Source organism: Lutra lutra, chromosome 9 (genome assembly GCF_902655055.1).
Source record: "Lutra lutra chromosome 9, mLutLut1.2, whole genome shotgun sequence".
Taxonomy (NCBI): Eukaryota; Metazoa; Chordata; class Mammalia; order Carnivora; family Mustelidae; genus Lutra; species Lutra lutra.
Window position 1 is genome coordinate 24,595,332 of NC_062286.1, and position 19,904 is coordinate 24,615,235.

The following is a 19,904-nucleotide window of genomic DNA, read 5'->3' on the forward strand; positions in this document are numbered from 1 at the left end:
AAATAATTTCATTGGAAAATACCTTCACAGAGGAACATCTAGACTAATGTTTGACCCAACTATCTGGGTACTCTGGCTATGCCAGTTTGATACATAAACTTGATCGTAACAATTGGTATACTGTAATTTTGAGTTCTGTTTCTGTGATTGGGAAAGGAAAGCTTTTCTGGGTTTTAACAATTGTAATGCTACATGTAATTAAACACTCTTGTACTTCATTTAATAAATGTAATAAATGAGTGCCCTGAAGCTTTATATATAAAACAAAGCCCCTACTTTCATGAAGCTTACATTCTATGAGGAGAGTAAAAACACCAGTCATTTAACAAAAATGGGTCATATATTCATAAATGCTGGGCAGAGAAATAAAGCAAGATAAGGACAGGGAGAGGAGTTGATAGAGCACAGAGTACTCTTTTATATAAGGTGGTTAAAAGAAGCCCCTTAAATTTCTGTGTAAGGAGAGACTAATTGAACAAAGCAGAAAATGTTGCAGGTGTCTGGGTACAGGGCATTCTGGGTAGGGAAAGAACATCTGCACAGACCCTAAAGTGAAAACATGCCTAGCTGATTGGAGAACACAGAATGGCCAGTACTGTCTTCAGAGCACATGGAGTGCTGGCACTGGAGTGTTACCAGTAGTGAGTTGACAAGACAGGAGGCTGTGGTCAGAAAGAGGGAGGCTAGTGCAGTCTAATAATCAGAATCTGGGGATGGGTAGATGAAGTGGGGATAGGAGGAAAAATCTGTATCTCTGTGTTTCTCATTATTATCTCCCCACATTGTGACTGTATGTTTTTAGTACTTGTGCGCCCATTCTACAGCAGCGTTCAGTTTTGTCTTCAGATCCCTAAAGTCTGTGATGAACTGGAAGAGGAAACTGAAGAGTAGTTAACTGCTTATCTTTGTCATGTCCCTAGGATTCCTCATTCCGTGGAAGGGCCTTCTAGCTGTCTATCAAATGCTGTTTTGGAGTCCCATGTCCAGGATATTCTCCTCAAATGAACATGAGAGGAGCTGTTCCTTTTTTCATGTTTACAGCCTGTACTTTTGCCGGGGACTGTGAATATTTAGTTCTTTAATTCTCAGTTCTTCAATTAAAAAATAGTATGACACCTTTTAGAGGCATATTCTTTGAATATTTTAGTGTTGTGGCATCCATATATGGTTTTTTGAGGTTTGAGGACTCCGTGATCTTAAATTTATACCTAAGAAGGTTGGGTTTATATAGAGAAAGTTTTTTTTCTTGTGACTTGGAATAGGCTATAAATTTCAGGATGCAGCTGAGAGTTGCAGATTCTAACATCTGCTGTCATCAGAAGGTATTTCATGATCTCTCCCAGCAGTTGAGGCCAAATTTCTGAACACTACTTTTTCCAAATATATTTGCTGAATAATGGGTTTGGTTCTTCTTGGAACTTATAAAGTTACCTCATGGAATGGAAAAAGAAGTTTTTGCCAGCAATTGGAACATATACTTGACTCTGTAACTATATTCAGCCAAACCATGTTCAGATGTTTGTACATGATGTGCTAATCATGTGCCCATTCTGTTGGGGAGTGGTTTCGGTTAGTAATATTAGTATGCTGTATGCCTGAGCAAGGCAGACATTTCACTTTGCATTGAAGCCCTAAATTACTGGGTTAAAAAAAATTGTTGAGTTGATATTTTTGATATATTGGCTACTTATTTTTTCTGGTTGTCCTGGTCCTTACATTTTATTAGTATCTTAGTTTTATTAGCATCTTTTAGTATTTCATTTTTTATTATGCGAAGACTATTTTATGAAAATTTTAGTTTATTCACATTTGATTTGTATTTCAGTTTTTGTTGTACATTGACTACTTTATGAAATCTCTTAAATAATTTTAAAAATTTCAATATGAATTTCAGGAAACAGTTATAAAAAGTCCTGTTAATACTTTATTATAAAAATTTCAAAATTCCAAAAACTCTGTGATCTTTGTTAGGAACCGAAGTGTTTATATCTTCTCAGTCAACTCATATATGCTATATTCAGTAATTACAGATGAATTAACTGCCATTTTATCAAAAAAATTTTCCACTATTTTCTTATCTCACTTACATTCTCTTATTTTATGGCTTCTCATAGTCTTTTGTTTTGTTTAGAAAACAGCAAGGCTCGAAGTAATGAGTTTGCTGAAAAGAATGGACTTCCGAAATATGAGTATGTCTTACACCCAAGAACTACAGGCTTTACTTTTGTGGTAGAACGTCTAAGAGAAGGTAAGCACCCATCTCAGAAGGCTATGTATTTATGTTAAGTGGCAATAATTGTTAAACTTTGTATGTAGCCCTTCAAAATTTTACAAAGTATGGCTTTTTTCTCAAGATAGAAGATACTTTGTTCTTATATGAAGTTGACCCCATGAGCTAAAATGTCTTGTTATGTATTCTTTAGAAATATCAGAGATATCCTTAAAAAATTTTTCTCCTCTCAGAATAGACATTCCATTTTTAAATTTTTCTCAAAGCACCGAAACTTTCTCGAAAGTATCTTAATACTATGCTGTTGTTCTGTATAGCTTAAAACGTATTTATGAATTTTTATTCCACTTACTCCAACAAATGATTCTGGTTAGTAGGAAGGCAAATACTACCTCTGTTTTCTAGTTAAGCAGAACTGGCATCCAGGGGGGTTAGTAAATTTCTGTAGATGAGGGAGAGAACGGCATTCTTCTGCTCCCAGTTTGTAGCTCATACTACTACTCACACTTCTCAAGAGCCGTGTCTATTGACAGGCATGTCAGGATGAGTTGATGCTATTGATGGTATCACATCCATTTAAACATGTACATTTTCATATTTTTTAGGTAAAACAATATACATCTTATTTGTATGTTTATATATTGCTCCATACATATGTTGAGACAAAAAACATATATGAATATATATGGAAAAGGAACTATCTAGAAACATGCTGAAGTGTTACTGATTTTATAAGAATGATTTAAAGCCCAGAGTCACCTAGTGCAAGAAAAATCTTTTTTTTTTTTGCATGTTTGTGCTCTCCACTCTGATTTCTACCAAGCCATACTGTATGATGATGACATCTATGACAAATTGTCACCCTCCTCTGATAACTGCTACATTGTCATAAAAAAAAGTTGCACTTCCTTATGTAAGAAAAGCTGTAAATTTCTTGGGTCTTTCTCTAAGTAGCATCAGTGTTGTTCCTTTAGGGTTTAATGTACTTAAGATACAAAGTACAACCTCAATGAACTGGGCCAGGCTGAAACACCTTTACAACTAAGTACCCATGATTTACAAAAAATGTATAGTCAATCCAAAATTGCATTGCTAGAGTAAACGGAAAACGTTATCCCTATTAGTTTGGCTTGCTCTTGAAATTCTGTGGTCATAACCAGTATGAAATGGAAATGTGGGCTTGATGGTCTTATTGCCCGTGAATACTGAGTGTCCATCTACCCAGTGAAGCCCCTGAAGAACATAGTTCTTCCTGCCTGTGGGATGGGTCAGGGAGGCACTGAGACATTGAAGGGGTGTTTTTTGTTGTTGTTGTTGTTTTTTTTTTTTAATGTGGTACCGCTTAACTGTGGCATCCAGCTTAGGCTCACCCTTCTTGTTCAACAATATGTTTTCTGTTTTCTCACTAATCTGATAGCTCATAGTATTTAATGATTTCTTTAAAGGTATTTCTGACATCATGGAACACATTCATCTACTAGATTTCTCTGTAAACACAAGCATGCTATTGGAACACATCTTTTACTAATAAAGATCTTCCTAAATGTAGGCAGGATACTAGATTATCTTATCGTGGATAAGGATGTATCTATAGACCTCTCTGTTCTAAAATCTGGAAGATATTTTAGAAGCAAGTTGATTTATAACTTCGGGGAATGTGTGTTACTTAGTCATCATCACTCAAAATACTAGTCAACAACCACAGTGTGTAATTTTTCCTGCTAGAACAGGCAGCTCTTTCCACCCCCACCTCACCCCACTGATCCCACCCCCCCATATCAGTAAAAAAAAGAGAAACACAGTTAGATGATTCTATTTACTTCAGTTAGAAAAGTAGAATATATTATACACTATAATAAAGAAATAGGATTATTGTGATTATAATAGTAGTAACAGCTAACATTTACTGAGCCTTTACTAAGTACCAGGCATTGTGCTAAGTATTTTATATGCATAAGGTCAATTAATCCTGACAAGAACCATGCATGGTTGTTACTGTTACTAATAATGAACTTGTAGGGCAAAACTGAAGCAGAAACTGAGGTGAGGAAGCTTGTCTGAGTTACTGGAATCTGGTTCCTCTGACTGAATATCCCGTGCTCTTTGTACTCTAACTTGGTGCCTCTTGTATTTGTAGTATGATTTTAGTTAACAATCTCCAAGTCATAAAGCACTTTTGTAACAATAGTAAACTGGTTGGTTTTCCTCAAAAAAGAGCTTTAAAAAGGAAAAAAGAAAAAAAAAAAAAAAGGAACTAAGTGGCCAGATTGTGGAGGGATGGTGGTCCCAAAGGAGGAGTTTATGGTTCTGCCTAAGATTAGGGTATCAGGTACACTTAAGGAGGCATCAGGTGGAGAGTCAAGGTCAGCTCCACTCCCTGGGAGCGGGGGCTCATGTCAAATGAACATAAAAAGTGTCATCAAGGATCAGAGGTGAAGAGGACCTTAGAAACCATTCCGTCCAGAGTACCATTCCTAGAAAAGAAACTGAAGCCTCAGAAAGGACCAAACCCAACTTTCTGACTTTTAGGTCCCTGAGATCTGCTTTAGATACTCAAGTTATAGGAAAAAGAAGCTCTGTTAAAACAAATGACCCTTGTAAATAAATTATTCCAGTGGGATCCTAAAGACCATATATTAAAATGATTTATCATAAAGTAACACCTTCACTGCTCATGCATATAACTAAATTCAGTGTTTCTGACATCTGTTTGCCAGTCAGCACTAATGGGCTCATGAGAAGTTTAGGACATCAAGAAGCTAAGGATGAAGTCTTACCAGGAGGGACTAAGTAAATGAAAATGCAAAATGAAAATAACTTCTGTGCCTCTGTTCAGAATATATTTCCCTGAGATTAAGAACATTTAGAAAACCCACTCTTATCCTGAAACAGAGCACCGTTATATAACATTATACAGATGTGTTGTTTCTATAGTAGTAACTGCAAGAAATTTATCTCGAGTACCTTAAATTTCACCATTAATGTACTTGCTTTATACTTGTATTAGATCATAACCTTCGTAAGGGTATGGAATGTTCTACACATAGTGACCCAATCAGTATGAGTTGAATTAAATATTTTCTTTTATCTGAAAAAATAAGACAAGCATAATGTCCTAGCATGTTCCCCTTAGTGTATATTACACTGCTAGATCAAGGTCACGGATGATTTCAGGTGTGCTTCTAACTTTTCAGTATGATTATGTAAGGTTTTTTAGTACTAGATTAGCCCAAACCCAAAAGGAATTTTTTCCTTTTTTTTTTTTTTTTTAAAGATTTTATTTATTTGAGTGACAGAGTGGGTGATAGAGACAACACAAGGCAGGGGGAGAGGCAGATGGAAGAAGCAGACTCCTTGCTGAGCTGGGATCCCGGTATAGGGCTTGATCCCAGGACCCTGGCATCATGACCTGAGCAGATGCTTAACCGCTGAGCCACCCAGGTGCCCCACAAAAGGAATTTTCTAACTTAGAGGAAAAAAGGCTTTTATATGAAAGTTTTTTTTTAATTGACAGCTAAAATAAATTTACCACATAATTTTAAACTTTTGTAATTCATTCTCACCAAAAATTAGTTATGTCATCATCATCTCTGGTTCTTCATCATTTTTAATGATAGCTTTACTCTTATTTGGTTTTATTTTTATTTTTTTTTAAAAGATTTTATTTATTTATTTATTTGACAGAGAGAAATCACAAGTAGGCAGAGAGGCAGGCAGAGAGAGAGGAGGAAGCAGGCTCCCTGCTGAGCAGAAAGCCCTATGCGGGGCTCGAACCCAGGACCTGGGATCATGACCTGAGCCGAAGGCAGGGGCTTAACCCACTGAGCCACCCAGGTGCCCCACTTATTTGGTTTTAAATAAAGATTTGGTTCCACCATTGCTTGATTTTGTTAAATGTTTTATAAGCAGTCACTGAGCTGTAACCATGCAATAATTACTTTCACCATTAGGCGGCACAGATGTGTACATTTGAAACAACGAAGTTAGGTTGAAGTGGTTGGGGGTGAGAATAAAACACTTCCTATTTGTTTGAGGGTATGTCTTGTTTAAAATATGAGCTTGCCTACAAGAAGTTTATAGTCTTCATGGGTAGATAAGAATACACATGGAAAAATCCAAAACAAAATGGGACTTTACAATACAATTACATGCTAAATTTTATATATAAATGTTTTGCTGAATAATTATAGGAGTATTCACTAAAGAGATATCATACAGTGTTGAAAGACTTCACTTCTTTAAGAAGCTCCATCTCCCTTGGACCTTGAAGACTATGTGTGATTTGGATAGGCAGAAACAATGATGGCTGAGGGCAGGGTAGGAAGAGTACAAGAGAGGGCATGAACTTTGGGGCAATAGGAGGCTGAGCAGTAAACAGGCACAATGAATGCGATCAAGCTGAAGACTTGTACTGTAGAATAACAGACAATAGTTAAGAAGGCTCTTTGGAGCCATTGTTGAAAAACACCTTCTACCCCCAAATAATCATCTTTTTAGTCATACATTTCTAGCTGACATCATTTCAGGCAAATCATCTCATATGTTAAGGCTCTGAAACATCATATCGATATACTTAAGTTTTGGGATTTTTAATTCCAAGTAAAATAATCCATATGTTAACTTCTTTTTAAAATATTTTACTTACTTATTAGAGAGAGAGAGAGAGAAAACATGAATGGGGGGAGGAGCGGGGGAGAGAGAGAAGCAGACTCCCTGCTGATCAGGGAGCCCACTGTGGGGCTTGATTCCAGGACCCTGAGATCATGACCTGAGCCAAAAGCAGATGCTTAACTGACTGAGCCACCTAGGCACCCCTAAAATAATCCATATTTTAATCTGTGTTTAGCTCACATGCCCAAAGTCTGAATATAAAAGATGCTTTCTTTCTACTAATCTAGGGGATACAGGGCTAGTCGCTAAGGAAAAAAATAAACTCCCACTAGATAGTTTTGATCAGCGTATCTGACCAAACTCTTCAGTCTGTATTCAGGGAGAGAGAATTGTTCACTGGACCCCCGGATTACCTATAGTATCTGGTAGTCCTGTGTTTGGCTCTCTCATTTTGGTCTACAATAGTTCTCATTTGCTCCAAGAAAGTTGGCAATTGCCTAGAAAGTAAAAGCAGCATACCGTAGATAGCTGTCTTCAGTGTTTTCGGACTGTTTTAATTTCTTGGACTTTTTGCTTAGTGCATGAGTAAGCATGACTTGCCTGTAGGAAATGTTCTAGTGAGGGACCAAAGATGGCCAGCACAAGCTGCCACTCTCTGTGGCTGACACTGCCTTTATCCTCGTTGATGAGCCTCCCCCAGGACTTCATTTCAGTGACCTTCCTAACAACTGGCATATTTTAGGAGGCCAGGAAGAAAGGCAGACAGACAGACTATTGAAATATTGGGTGCATTAAATGCCATGCACTCTGACTTTTTCATGTGACTTTTTATTGCTGAAAACTGTGAAAAAGGATAAGACCTTTCCCTTATGTTAAAAAAAAATGTAATTATAAAGTAGCTCTCTGACATTTGCTAGAATGTTTTCTGAAACCTTTTCCGTTTCCCCAAATTTGCAAATATCTCTGTAGCAGAGCAGTTGACCCTCTTTTGATATTGTTTTACAGAGAACAAAGCTTTTATCTATTTACGGTGATGAATAGAACACAACAAACCTAAATTATACTGATCAGTAGGAAAGCATGTGGATCAACTAAGGGACTTGGTCCCACACATCACGAAGCAGAAAGGATTTAAGTTTGCCTCAGCAAAATTATATGTGACTTCATGTCAAAGACCTTTGGAGCCTCTCAGGTCGAATCTCTGAATGTCGTGATATGCCTTTAGATCTTTAATCGCATTTCTTTTGTTTTCTTTATTCATTTTAGTTCTTTCATAGCAAAAAATCCAAGCTGCTCATTTAGGATAGATCTTGGCATTGTGTTAATGAAAAAAAGTCTTGGTAGCTTTAATGAGAAGTGATGGAAGCCCCATGCTCTGTACATAAAAACCACCATCTAACCAGTACCTATCACATGCCAGACACTGTGTCATTCATGTGTTTCTCTACCCTGCCCATGCAGTGCTAACACTCAGGGAGCTGTTCAGAACACAGATGCTCAGGTCTGGGCTGAGACCTGCTGCGTGAATCAAAGTCTGAAAGTAGGGTCCTGAGCTCTTAGCCACTCCACTAGTCACTGTCCTATAGACCCCTTCATTTTTATGACTGCACTGGGCGACGCTTTGCCCCATGCCAGCCCCGAGGAGACAGACACATTTTAGCAACTTGCCCAGGGTCACATGGCTGCTGAGTGCCGCATGGTTTCAGCTCCGCTCTATTTGATGCCAAAGCCCATGTTCTTCCCACTGTGTAGTAAGTTAACAGTTTTTCTATGCCAAGTGCTTCAAAAATGTAATCTTTATGGTTTTTTTTTCTTTTTCTTTTCCCTTTCCAAGACTTCTCTCTGGTATCCTTGGCTTATACTGTGCATTTTGTTTAAACGGAAAAATATATCAAGGGTTTCCTTTTTAAAGTAAAGCACGTCCTTTATTTTTCTGGCTCCTGTATTTACTGGCTCCCCCTCCATTTCTGTAATCCTTAAAGCAAAACAAAGAAACATAACATTCATACTATCTGTCCTTTAAAATTGTGGTTCTGTTTTTTTCTTTCTTGCCACCAAGTCTCCAAAAAAAAAAAAAAATAGCCTAATGACCTGATTTTTCTCAGTACTAGCTCACTTCCTATAAAAATGGGATATTTATCATAAAAAAAATTATATTTTTAATTAAAAATTGGGAAATTAATTATAAAGCAGAAAAAGGTACCCATAGTCTGGTCAGTTACTTCTCAGAAATACTGCTGCATACTTTCTGATAGAAACTCTTCTTGTGTTTTTCCACATGTATTCATATATAGCAAACAAAATTAAATCATCATATATTTTGTTTTAGAAATTTTTTTAACTTATGTAATGTTTTCTCATTATCCTTGAATAATTTTTATGTTAATATATGCATGTATCAGATAGAAGAACCACTATTTATTAAACTAGTCCTCTGTTGTTCAAAGTTAAAACTGCTTCCAATTTACCACCCTTATAAATAATACCAAAGTATGCATAAATCTCTGTAATTCTTCCCTTGGGATATATTTCCTAGTCTAATTACTGAGTCAAAGAGTATACATTTTTTTTAAGGTTTTAAAAATTTTATTCCTATTCTGTCCTATTTCATTCGGCCACCAAATTCTATTAATGTTGGTCATTAGAGAGACATGGCAATGGTCATTTGAGAGACATCCCCCTCTTCCTGTGTTTTCACAGTGGCCTGAATGGATGGGCTCCCACTACTTCTCCTTTGTACTTCCTGGCTTTCTGACTGGTTGGCCTCTGGTTTCTTCTTTGCTAAGTCATACTGCATTCAGCTCTCAGTCAGTGTTCATAATGTACCACTCTAACGAAACTGTGTATGTGTTTATTTGTTCAGTAAATGGTTTTTTGGGTACGTATGTTGTTTGGCCTGCTGAGATACGAAGACACAGCCCATTCCTGTGAGTATCATAAGGTTTAGAAAACAATCAATGCAGTGTCATAAGAGATATGAATACAAAGCATCTTGAGGACATATAGAAAGGTTAGTTCGTCTTTACCTAAAGGGACACTGAAGAGGTGGCATATGAGCTGAGAATTAAAGAATAATTGGCATTTTCCAGGGAGGAAAGTCATTTAAATATTTGCATCACTTCCATATTCCTTGGTCAGAACTTTCTATAATATGGTTCCAATCTACTTTTTAAATTTACCACTCAGGCCCCCCTTCATGCCATGTGAGCTAGCCTATTTGAATTAATGGACTATTCTGGACTGTGTCTTATGCCTTCTGAATTTTGCCTCTGGTTAAGTCTGTCCAGGCTAAAACCTGTAGTGCTTTGCTCTTTTCTTTAACTGCTGAATACTGTTCTTCCTTTAATGATCTTCTTCTAAGAGTCCATTCCTATTTTCCCCAGTTGGCAGTCAGTCTGAACGGAGTATCTTTCTTTTTCCTCTCTACTAGGGCTCAACATAAAGGACCTTTTACTAATAGCTGCTCTAATACATTTTACTTCTTAATTTGTTAAAAGGACAGCAGTGGTCATGTCACCTAGACCATTAGGGCAAAGATTTTATTTCTAAATCTACCGAATACCTTTCTATCGCTATCTTACGTCTCCTCTTAGTGACAGCTGATACTGTTGATTCTTGTTGAAATACTCTTCCCCTCTGGGCTTCTCATTTTTTTTCTCCTGTATCTCTGGCCACTTCTCAAGACTCTCCTGCAGGTTCCTCCTACTTCTGTGTTCATTCAGTATCTGTGTTCTTCATAAGGCTCTCTTGGGTTCCTTTGTTCTCTCATTGCATACATTCTCCCAGGCCATGTCACTCAGGTTGGTGACTTAAATGATTAACCATATGCTCATGGCTTCTGAGTCTTCTGTTCATAAAGCCCTTCCTTCGTGCAGAGCCATACGTGTGACCTTTGTCACTTTGGAGGTGCTATAGCCACTTCATCTTCAGTGTTGAAAATTGAACTTGTCATTTTCCCCTAAACAGCTTTTCTTCCTGTACGCCCCACAGCACATATGCTAACACATAATGTGTTATGAAGATAATGGTAATAATGGCTAAGATGGAGTACTTACATACCAGGAGTGTTCTGAGTGCTTCATGTGAACTCAGTCATGTAATTCTTAGAGGAGGTTTTATTATCATCTTCGTTTCATGCATAAGGAAGCCCACATAAGAGAAGTTCAATAACAGTCCAGGGTTTCCACCTTTGAAATGGCAGAGCTGGGGAGCCTTTGCCTTCACCAGTATGCATCATTGACTCACTTACTCCAGTTACAGTCTGGGTGTCATTCTTGGACCAGCCCCCTTTTCTCGCAGACAGTGAAATCCCAACCAGTGCCTTTGGGTTCTGTCTCTTCATTGTCTCTCACGTTCACTCTTTTCCTTCTCACTGCCATTATATCTCCCCTGAATTCTCATACAGTGGCTCAGCAGGGCTTCCTAGTTCTGGGCTTGCCTTAAACAGGCCTTTCTCCACATTGAACTGGAACTTCAGGCCTTTTTCTGAGTGAGGGAGGCAGCATGCTAAGTGAATTGTTCTGGCTCTGGAGTCCAAAGACCTGGGTTAGAATCCTGGCATCACCCGAATGAGCAGTGTGTCCCTCAGTGAGCCTTAGTTTCATCCTCTGTAAAATGGAACAACAGTGCTTACCTTATAGGACTCTTATAAGGATTCAGTGCATTGTATAAAGCACTTAGCATAGTACCCAGAAAAGAGGAAGCACTCAGTAAATGTTACAGTGCAGATCTCATTGTGTCAGCTTCTGGCTGAAACTTGTCTGGGGTTTAACAATGCTGCAGGGTTAAACTTACTTTCTTTTAACGGGGTTTACCAGACCTTCATGACCTGGCCCTTGCTTACCCCTTCTGGCCTCTCTCTCATCTCCTTTGTCCTCCTTTTTGTCCTTGCCTTCCTGAACTGCTTCCTACTCCCAGAGTGCACAGTACTCCAGAACCTTCCCTATGAGGGCACAGCCCTTCCTACTAGCCTATAGGTCTCAGCATAGGTTAGCAGTTCATTCAGGAAGCATTCCCAGCTGTCTTAGACATTTGTGTTCCCCCAGATGAGTGCTTTCCCTCCTATACTTGCCCTGCATAAATGTTTTTACTACTGTCTTATTCTTGTTTGTCTCTTTCATCTGTTAACTTTCAGTTTCCTGACCTTTAGAATCCAGTCTGTCTCATTCGCCATTTTGATCCCCAGGCTTCAGCATAGGCCTAGCATATAATCAATCCTCTTTAAGTTTTTTGAACCCATTAGCTAACTGGCTGATGTACTTTTATACCCTCCTATGTTCCCATGAAGAATGAAAGTGTACAATGTAAGTATGTATGCTACAATGACAGCAGCACCACAATAGTAGAGAATTAAAGGGTAAATAAGGGTGTGATGTGAGGTTGGTATACAAAATATAGTGTTCTAAGGTTAATATACAAAATACACAAGATTCTATGTTCCTATAAAATAAGGGTCCATAAATTGGCTCTGAGCTTTCTGGCATCTTCTCTAGAGGGAAACTGAACGGTATCATTGACAAGATCCATAAGGTTAGAGCAAATCACATGCTCATAAAAAGTATGACCATTTCCAAAAGACTTGGGTGAAGGATCTCCTGGGGTTCCTCACAGAGGACATTGTGCCCTGTTGTGACCAGTGCCCTTACAGCATCTTTATGCTAAGTGTCCCATGTAGCCTCAGGGCGTCCATCCACATTGGCTGAGAGGAGAATGAGAAAGAGCACTTCAGTGAAGGCAGTCTCCCAAGAGACCAGAGCATCATGCTGCGTAGGATTTAGAGTGTCTCGATGCTAAATGTTGGGAGAGACTGCATGTCTCCTACCCATTCTCCATTAATGGGATTTCACTCACTGACATTCAGGGGAGAGTTAGTTCACACGGGGTTTGAGAGCTCTTCCTAAAGCCTCTGTTCTACAGGTAACTTGTAGTTCGAGTTGACGTGTGGGGCCAGGGACTTTCACTAGTAGGATTCTCTTAGGGACATTGAGGAATTTATCAAGTGAAGCCTCCCATGAGATGTGAAGGCAACCTCACCTCTGAACTGAGGCGGGCCAGTGTGTTTCTTACAAGACAGTTAGGATTTTTGTGTATTTGTGTCCTCTGCAGTGTGTAACAAAACTATTGCCCAAAGCTCAGTTCGCGCCTGTTTGGCCTTTCTGGACTTGTTTCTTGCTGTGTGACTCCTTGCCCTCTCTTCTGTCCCGCCATGTGGAGTATACTTTTCTCATGCTGTTCCTTTTCCTAAACCGTCCCAGTCACCTGAGTATCTCCTGTTGATCCTTCAGAATGGTTGAAATGACTTGTCAGCTTCACAGTCCCCTGACTTCTCCAGGTTCTTGGGGTTCCCTCTTCTTACTCTCATTTATTCATTTGTCTTAATCACTTCTTTCATTCTCTTCTATAATCAGGTGTTTTGTCAGTCTTTCTCTCCCTTGGACAGTGAGCTCCTTTAGGGTAGATAGCAGTCTCATTTATTTTTCTGTTTGAGCACCTACTTTGCTGTCATGACTACTACAGGTACTCCATATATTTATGGTTTGTACAAATTTTTGTAGATGACCTGTTTTCAGCCTCTTACATGTACTGTGCATTGCATATGCTTATCTGTGCACATCTGATTAGTAATGCCCCTCTCACCTTCAGTCTAGTGATCACTCAGCAGATCCTGAGTCACACGGACCCTTTCACTGCAACAGAGGAGAGATTCATGACAGTGCTAGATGGTGTGCAGGCAGGTGTACAGTCAATAATAAATGCTGTCTTAAGACGGTTTTCTTTTTTTAATTACCAAAGAACAAAAGTAAGGCTGATTTCTTGGTTGTTAATTGTTATTGTTCTTTTTAGATAATCTATGCTTTTATAATGGGCCTAACAGGAACATGTTATTTTTAACTGAACAAGGTCTTGACATTTGATCGTGTAAGAATCAGTATGGAATTGGGTTCTTAAGGAGGGTTTTCCCTAGTTTGTTAGTATTTCTCTCCTCTGTGAGTTTCAGATTCTGAGATGGTGCTAAGGAGACAGTCACTGCAGCCTAGGGCCTTGTGTACTGCTTGACTTTTTTTTTTCTTTTTTTTTTTTGGTACTGCTTCACTTTTAAGTAGGAGGAAAATCTTGCTTTGGGGCTATCTGCTATTTCTCTAACACCAGTCAGTTGTGATGAATTCCTGCTAGTGAAGGTAGGCCAGGATGATAATGAGTGCATGTCTAATGGCACCACTAATATTCTTGAAATACATACTCCAGTATTGATTAGATTATCATTTTCTTAGGTAAGTGAAAATGATATACATGGTGTATTTTACTCATTCGAAAGGTTTGTCTTTACCTAAGTATTGATGCTCTGTTACAATGTTTATATTGTTTTTTTAAGAGTAACATGCTGAAAAATGCTGATAACTGTGACACTTACAAAATATGTTTATTTTAAAATTCACCATGGTGGAAGATGCCATGTAAGTAAAATTTGTGGACTTGCCTTTGAGTGAGAACTTTCTGCATACTGTACCCTGATTGCAAAGACTATTGTTACATACATTAAGACGTTCTGTTGATTTTCCCTCTGAAGGCAGAAGTGAGAGACAGAGGGCAACCTTAGAGGACACAGTAGTAGTTCCGTCCATCACCAGGTGGCATTACACACTACATTGTCATGTCCTTATCATGTTGAACTAAAGCAAGTGAGAAGAATTGTGGTGCAAATGCAATATGTATGTAACAATATGCTTTAGTTTCCTGTTCGTGTGAAAATCAGATTTATTCTCCTAGAAGTTCAGTTGTCAGCCTGAATCTAAACACTCTGGATCCTTGAATCCAGAAATTCATTTTAACAGGCACTTACGACTGCCTTTTGGTTTTATGTAGTATGTAATTTCTTTGTGGATGTGTTATCTTTCTTTTTTGGGTTTGTCCAAAAAAGCTTTACCTTGTTTCTCCTTTATTCTGGGCATGTGTCCATTGCATTATTTATAAAAGGTTGTACCTTTTCTCTTTTAGCTTTATAGATTTTTTTCTTCCTTATTGAAAGTATTTTCTGGGGTGCCTAGGTGGCTCATTCTTGAAGCATCTGTCTTCGGCTCAGGTCATGATCCGGGGGTCCTGGGACTGAGCCCCACATTGGCCTCCCTGCTTGGCGGGAAGTCTGCTTCTCCTACTCCCACTCCACCTGCTTGTGTTCCCTCTGTGTTTCTGTCAAATAAATGAATAAAATCTTAAAAATATATATATTTTCTGTGGCTTTTTCCATTTGCTGGGACCTTTTCTTATTTTTTTTTAAATACTTTGATGTTTGAGAAATGCAAAGGTATTGTTTTTTTTTAATTTTTTAAATTCTTTTCAGTGTACCAGAATTTATTATGTACCACACCCAGTGCTCCATGCAATACGTGCCCTCCATCATACCCACCACCAGGCTCAACCAACCTCCTACCCCCGCCCCTTTAAAACCCTCAGATTGTTTTTTTTTTTTTTAAAGATTTTATTTATTTATTTGTCAGAAAGAGAGTGAGAGAAAGCAACACAAGCAGGCAGAGAGGCAGGCAGTTAAAGATTTTATTTATTTATTTGTCAGAGAGAGGGAGAGAGAGCGAGCACAGGCAGACAGAATGGCAGGCAGAGGCAGAGGGAGAAGCAGGCTCCCTGATGAGCAAGGAGCCCGATGTGGGACTCGATCCCAGGACGCCAGGATCATGACCTGAGCCGAAGGCAGCTGCCCAACCAACTGAGCCACCCAGGCGTCAAAACCCTCAGATTGTTTTTCAGAGTCCATAGTCTCTCATGGTTCATCTCCCCTTCCAATTTCCCCCAACTCCCTTCTCCTCTCCATCTCCCCAGATCCTCCGTGTTATTTCTTATGCTCCACAATAAGTGAAACCATATGATAATTGACTCTCTCTGCTTGACTTATTTCACTCAGCATAATCTCTTCCAGTCCCGTCCATGTTGATATAAAAGTTGGGTATTCATCCTTTCCGATGGAGGCATAATACTCCATAATGTATATGGACCACATCTTCCTTAACCATTCATCCGTTGAAGGGCATCTTGGTTCTTTCCACAGTTTAGCGACCGTGGCCATTGCTGCTAGGAACATCGGGGTACAGATGGCCCTTCTTTTCACTACATCTGTATCTTTGGGGTAAATACCCAGTAGTGCAATTGCAGGGTCATAGGGAAGGTCTATTTTTAATTTTTTATTTTTTTATAAACATATAATGTATTATTAGCCCCAGGGGTACAGGTCTGTGAATCACCAGGTTTACACACTTCACAGCACTCACCATAATACATACCCTCCCCAATGTCCATAACCCCACCACCCTCTCCCAACCCCCCTCCCCCCAGCAACCCTCAGTTTGTTTTGTGAGATTGAGTCTCTTATGCTTTGTCTCCCTCCCGATCTCATCTTGTTTCATTTACTCTTTTCCTACCCCCAAAACCCCCGCTTGCATCTCCACTTCCTCATATCAGGGAGATCATATGATAGTTGTCTTTCTCCCATTGATTTAGAGAAACACAAAGGTATTGTTAAAACAACAGTGTGTGTGTGTGCTGTGCACTTGCAGACCAAGTTCATGCACCATCACCTTTTAAAAAATAGATTCTGATAAAAAATCAGCCCCATAGGAACATGGAACCTAAATACAGAAATTGTTTATGTAGTAATGTTGAAAAATATTTGGACAGCTTTCTGAATGAATATTTTCTCCCTCTCTTCTGCATACAATATTTTTATATGTGATATAAATTTTACTTATGTATAACGTCATTATATATATTTCATAATATAGACACCCTGTACTTATCATCCATTTGCTCCAAACACCCAAATTCACTTTGCCATAAAATCTGGACTGAGCAAAACAAGTCCTGGTGCAGTTAAAAGAAATTTTTTTAAGATTTTCTCTCTTTATTTGAGAGCGACACACAGAGATAGCAACAGAGAGCACAAGCAGGGAGGAGAAGGAGAAGCAGGCTCCTCCCCTGAGCAGGGGGCTGATGCTACTACCTGGCTCCCTCCCAGGACAGTGGGGTCATGACCTGAGCCAAAGGCAGATGCTGGACCCATGGAGCCACCCAGGTGCCCCCTCCTGGTGCAGTTATGAGGTGGCTCTTCTGCACCGCAGGAAGGGGGAGATGAAAGTACATTAGGAACTTTCTAAAATTAAGTTGCTTTCTCCTAACACAGTTATGTAGGAGAGGAAAGCGTGTGTGTCCTCAATGGCTTTCGTTCCTTCTGCATAAGACACGTGACCACATAATGGAAATTCCAAGTATTCTCCTATTTGGTAAGATTATTGACGTAGAGAATCTGTTAGAGCATGCATGTACACTCCACGTGCCCATTTTAGTGTGCTTATTTTGTGATAATAACTTCATGCAAATATTTTCCATCATGGCTTAGTCATCTTTTTCATAGGAAACGATAATTGAAAGAGAAACTAGAGTATCCACTGACTTAACATTTATTTCTCGTTGTTTTTTTTTTTTTTTAAATAAAGTAGCTCTTCCAGTTACAGTCTTATCTGAATGTAATAAACTAGCAGTAATCCATGATATGCTAGATTCTTTTCATGCTAATATTTTCATGGGGAAAATAGCTGTCTTAAATCTTTGGACAGCAAGCGTCCTGTTAGTGCACTTTTTTGTCGTCATTGTTCTCTCGTTTGTGTTAAAGGCCTGTTGTAGGGACTAAAATGCTTCTCCCGCAAATATTTCAGTACTGTTAAGTAAACTTCTGTCTCTGAGTCCTTATTTATTCTAAACACCTCACCTTTGATACTGTGAGGGTGTTTTACAGTTTCTCAGATAATAACGTGAGGTATTTGTGTTGAGGGTTGTTTTATTTGTGGGTTAATAGCTGCTTTCTTTGAAGTGATAGATTATATCACCCAAAACTATTCATTCTTTGGATTAATTCTGCACTGTATAAATGTAGTCTGAAAGTAGTTTGGGGTTTCAAGTGGGAAATTTTTTTTTGAAATCCTGTATTCATAGTTTATGGTTTGTATTTCCCATTTCCTCACAGCTTGAAAATGGCCTTTAGCAGAAGATCAGATAAGTAAAACACAGCCTCCACTGCCAAGGTCAGGTATTAGGGGATATGTGTGCATAGGCCTTGAAGGGAAGGCATGTTATTACCCAAATAGAAAGTGTGCTGTAGCCAAACATAAACTTTAGCAGTGACCTTCTTAGAGGTCAAGGCACAAGGGGCCTTCCCACACCTTACTCATTGGGGGTGAAGTTCTTGCTGATTTACAATGGTCATGAATTAATTTGTAGTAGAAGCGTTAGACAGTGCCTGTTCTAGCCATAGTTATCATTGCTCCTGGGCAGCAGATCTGAGTTCCTCAACCAGATAAAGAGCACTCCTCAAAGCTGGACAACCAGCTACCCTATTTTTGCAGACTGCTCTTAGATGTCATTGTTATAGAAGGTCTACGACTTGGCCATGCTGTGCTTCTTCTCAGGAGTGGAACTTCATAGTGTTGGTGGGAGTATGTGGAAGTTATTTTGCATGTTCTTTTCTGTGTCCTAAGATTTACTTGCTTTCCTCGAGGACATAATTTTAATAAGCACACTAGGTTCATCATAGATCCAGATGAGGTTTCCACAGTTTACCAATTAATTTTTGTTAAATTATTAATAAACTTTCTTTTTGTAAAAATGTAATTAATATGTTGATCTCAATATTAGTTTCCTTAGTAATTCAGGTAGACTGTAGCCACCACTTATGTTACTGAATCAGTCATGACGAAGGCTTCTATTTTAATAGATTAGGAATGGACTGGGTTTTGTTTAGACTTGACAGACTAATAGAGTTCAAGCAAAGAGAAACATTATAAAAAGTTTGTCCTGTAATGTACTGTTATTAAAATTGTAACTAAAGGTGTTTGTATTTAAATATTCTAAACAAAGTGTCCTTTTTTGATAAGTGTTATGTAACCTGAATCTTAGGTAAGGCCTGTGTTTTATATTTAATACTATGTGATCAAGGCATGCTGGTGATAGCATCAGAGTAAAAAATTATGAGCATATCCCTATGCTCACATTTGGAAAGTCAGTGTATGTTCAAGTACCACAGAAGCAATTTATGAGCATAGAGTAGAGAAGGGTTTTAGTGAGCTGGCAGAATAAGGGGGAGAGTTTAGGGAACTGGACCTTGAATTAGGTCTTGAGGAATAGTAGGATTTGATTTGGTAAAGAAATTGAGAGAACAGTCAATGTTGGGAGATCCAGCAGTGGAGACTGGTCTGACTGGAGGCCAGAGTTCATCTAAGTTCATCTGATGTTAGAAAGGTTGTCTTAGTTGTCATGAAGCCTCACTTTTAACAGAATAGAAACTAAATGGAATAGAACTAGTGGGAGTAAAGTAGTATTTATGACTTTATAAATACTTGGGAGCTGGAGAGTAAATGGTTCTCTTCTCAGTATTATAAAAGAATTGATTATCTTGGAAAGCAGTTTGTTCCTTGTTCTCAGTAAAGTAAGATCTGTTGGCATTGTCATCGTCATAGTCATCCCAAAGAGTCCTATTTTGAGCTTTCTGCATTAATTATGTGCAGTTTAAAGGAAGACTCAGTAAAAGTAATTGCATCTCATGTTTTTTTTCCCCCATCTCTTTTGATCCATGAGTGAGATATTTACAGGCTGTATGATGGCATATAGTAGGAAAAAAGTATGACTCATCCTAATTACAAAGCTGTTTCCTAGGAATCATTGGACAAATGTCTTATTTTTGTCTTTACAAATGGTTTTGAGACTTTAAGAAACATCTTGGCCTTTCTGTATGTAGTGGTAAATGGACATAATTTTATATTTGCAAATATTGATTTATCTAAATAAGACTTTTTCAGCAGTAATTGGCCTTTTTAGTAAGGTCAGATGCTCATGGACTTTGAGTCATTCTCTGAGACATCTGCAACTTCTCTGAAATTCGAGGTGCTGGTGTACTCTTTATTTGCAGACTCTGTGAAGAACCTTTGGGTGCAACAACTAGGTGGTATGTGTTGACTTTGGTGAGAGTAGTTTCTCAGTAATGGGGGTTCCAGAAGCCAGATTTGAG

The 19,904-nt window shown here is 38.6% G+C and overlaps 1 protein-coding gene across 3 annotated transcripts in view; it reads left to right on the forward strand.

The window, feature by feature from the left end:
- The window catches only part of LCLAT1 (lysocardiolipin acyltransferase 1), a 190,513-nt gene that overhangs the window by 115,542 nt on the left and 55,067 nt on the right, over positions 1–19,904 (forward strand). For all 3 annotated transcript variants that reach the window (XM_047744968.1, XM_047744970.1, XM_047744969.1), the window contains one exon: positions 2,132–2,248. In XM_047744968.1, the coding sequence (XP_047600924.1) occupies positions 2,132–2,248 (117 nt within the window). The remainder of the gene's footprint in view (positions 1–2,131; positions 2,249–19,904) is intronic.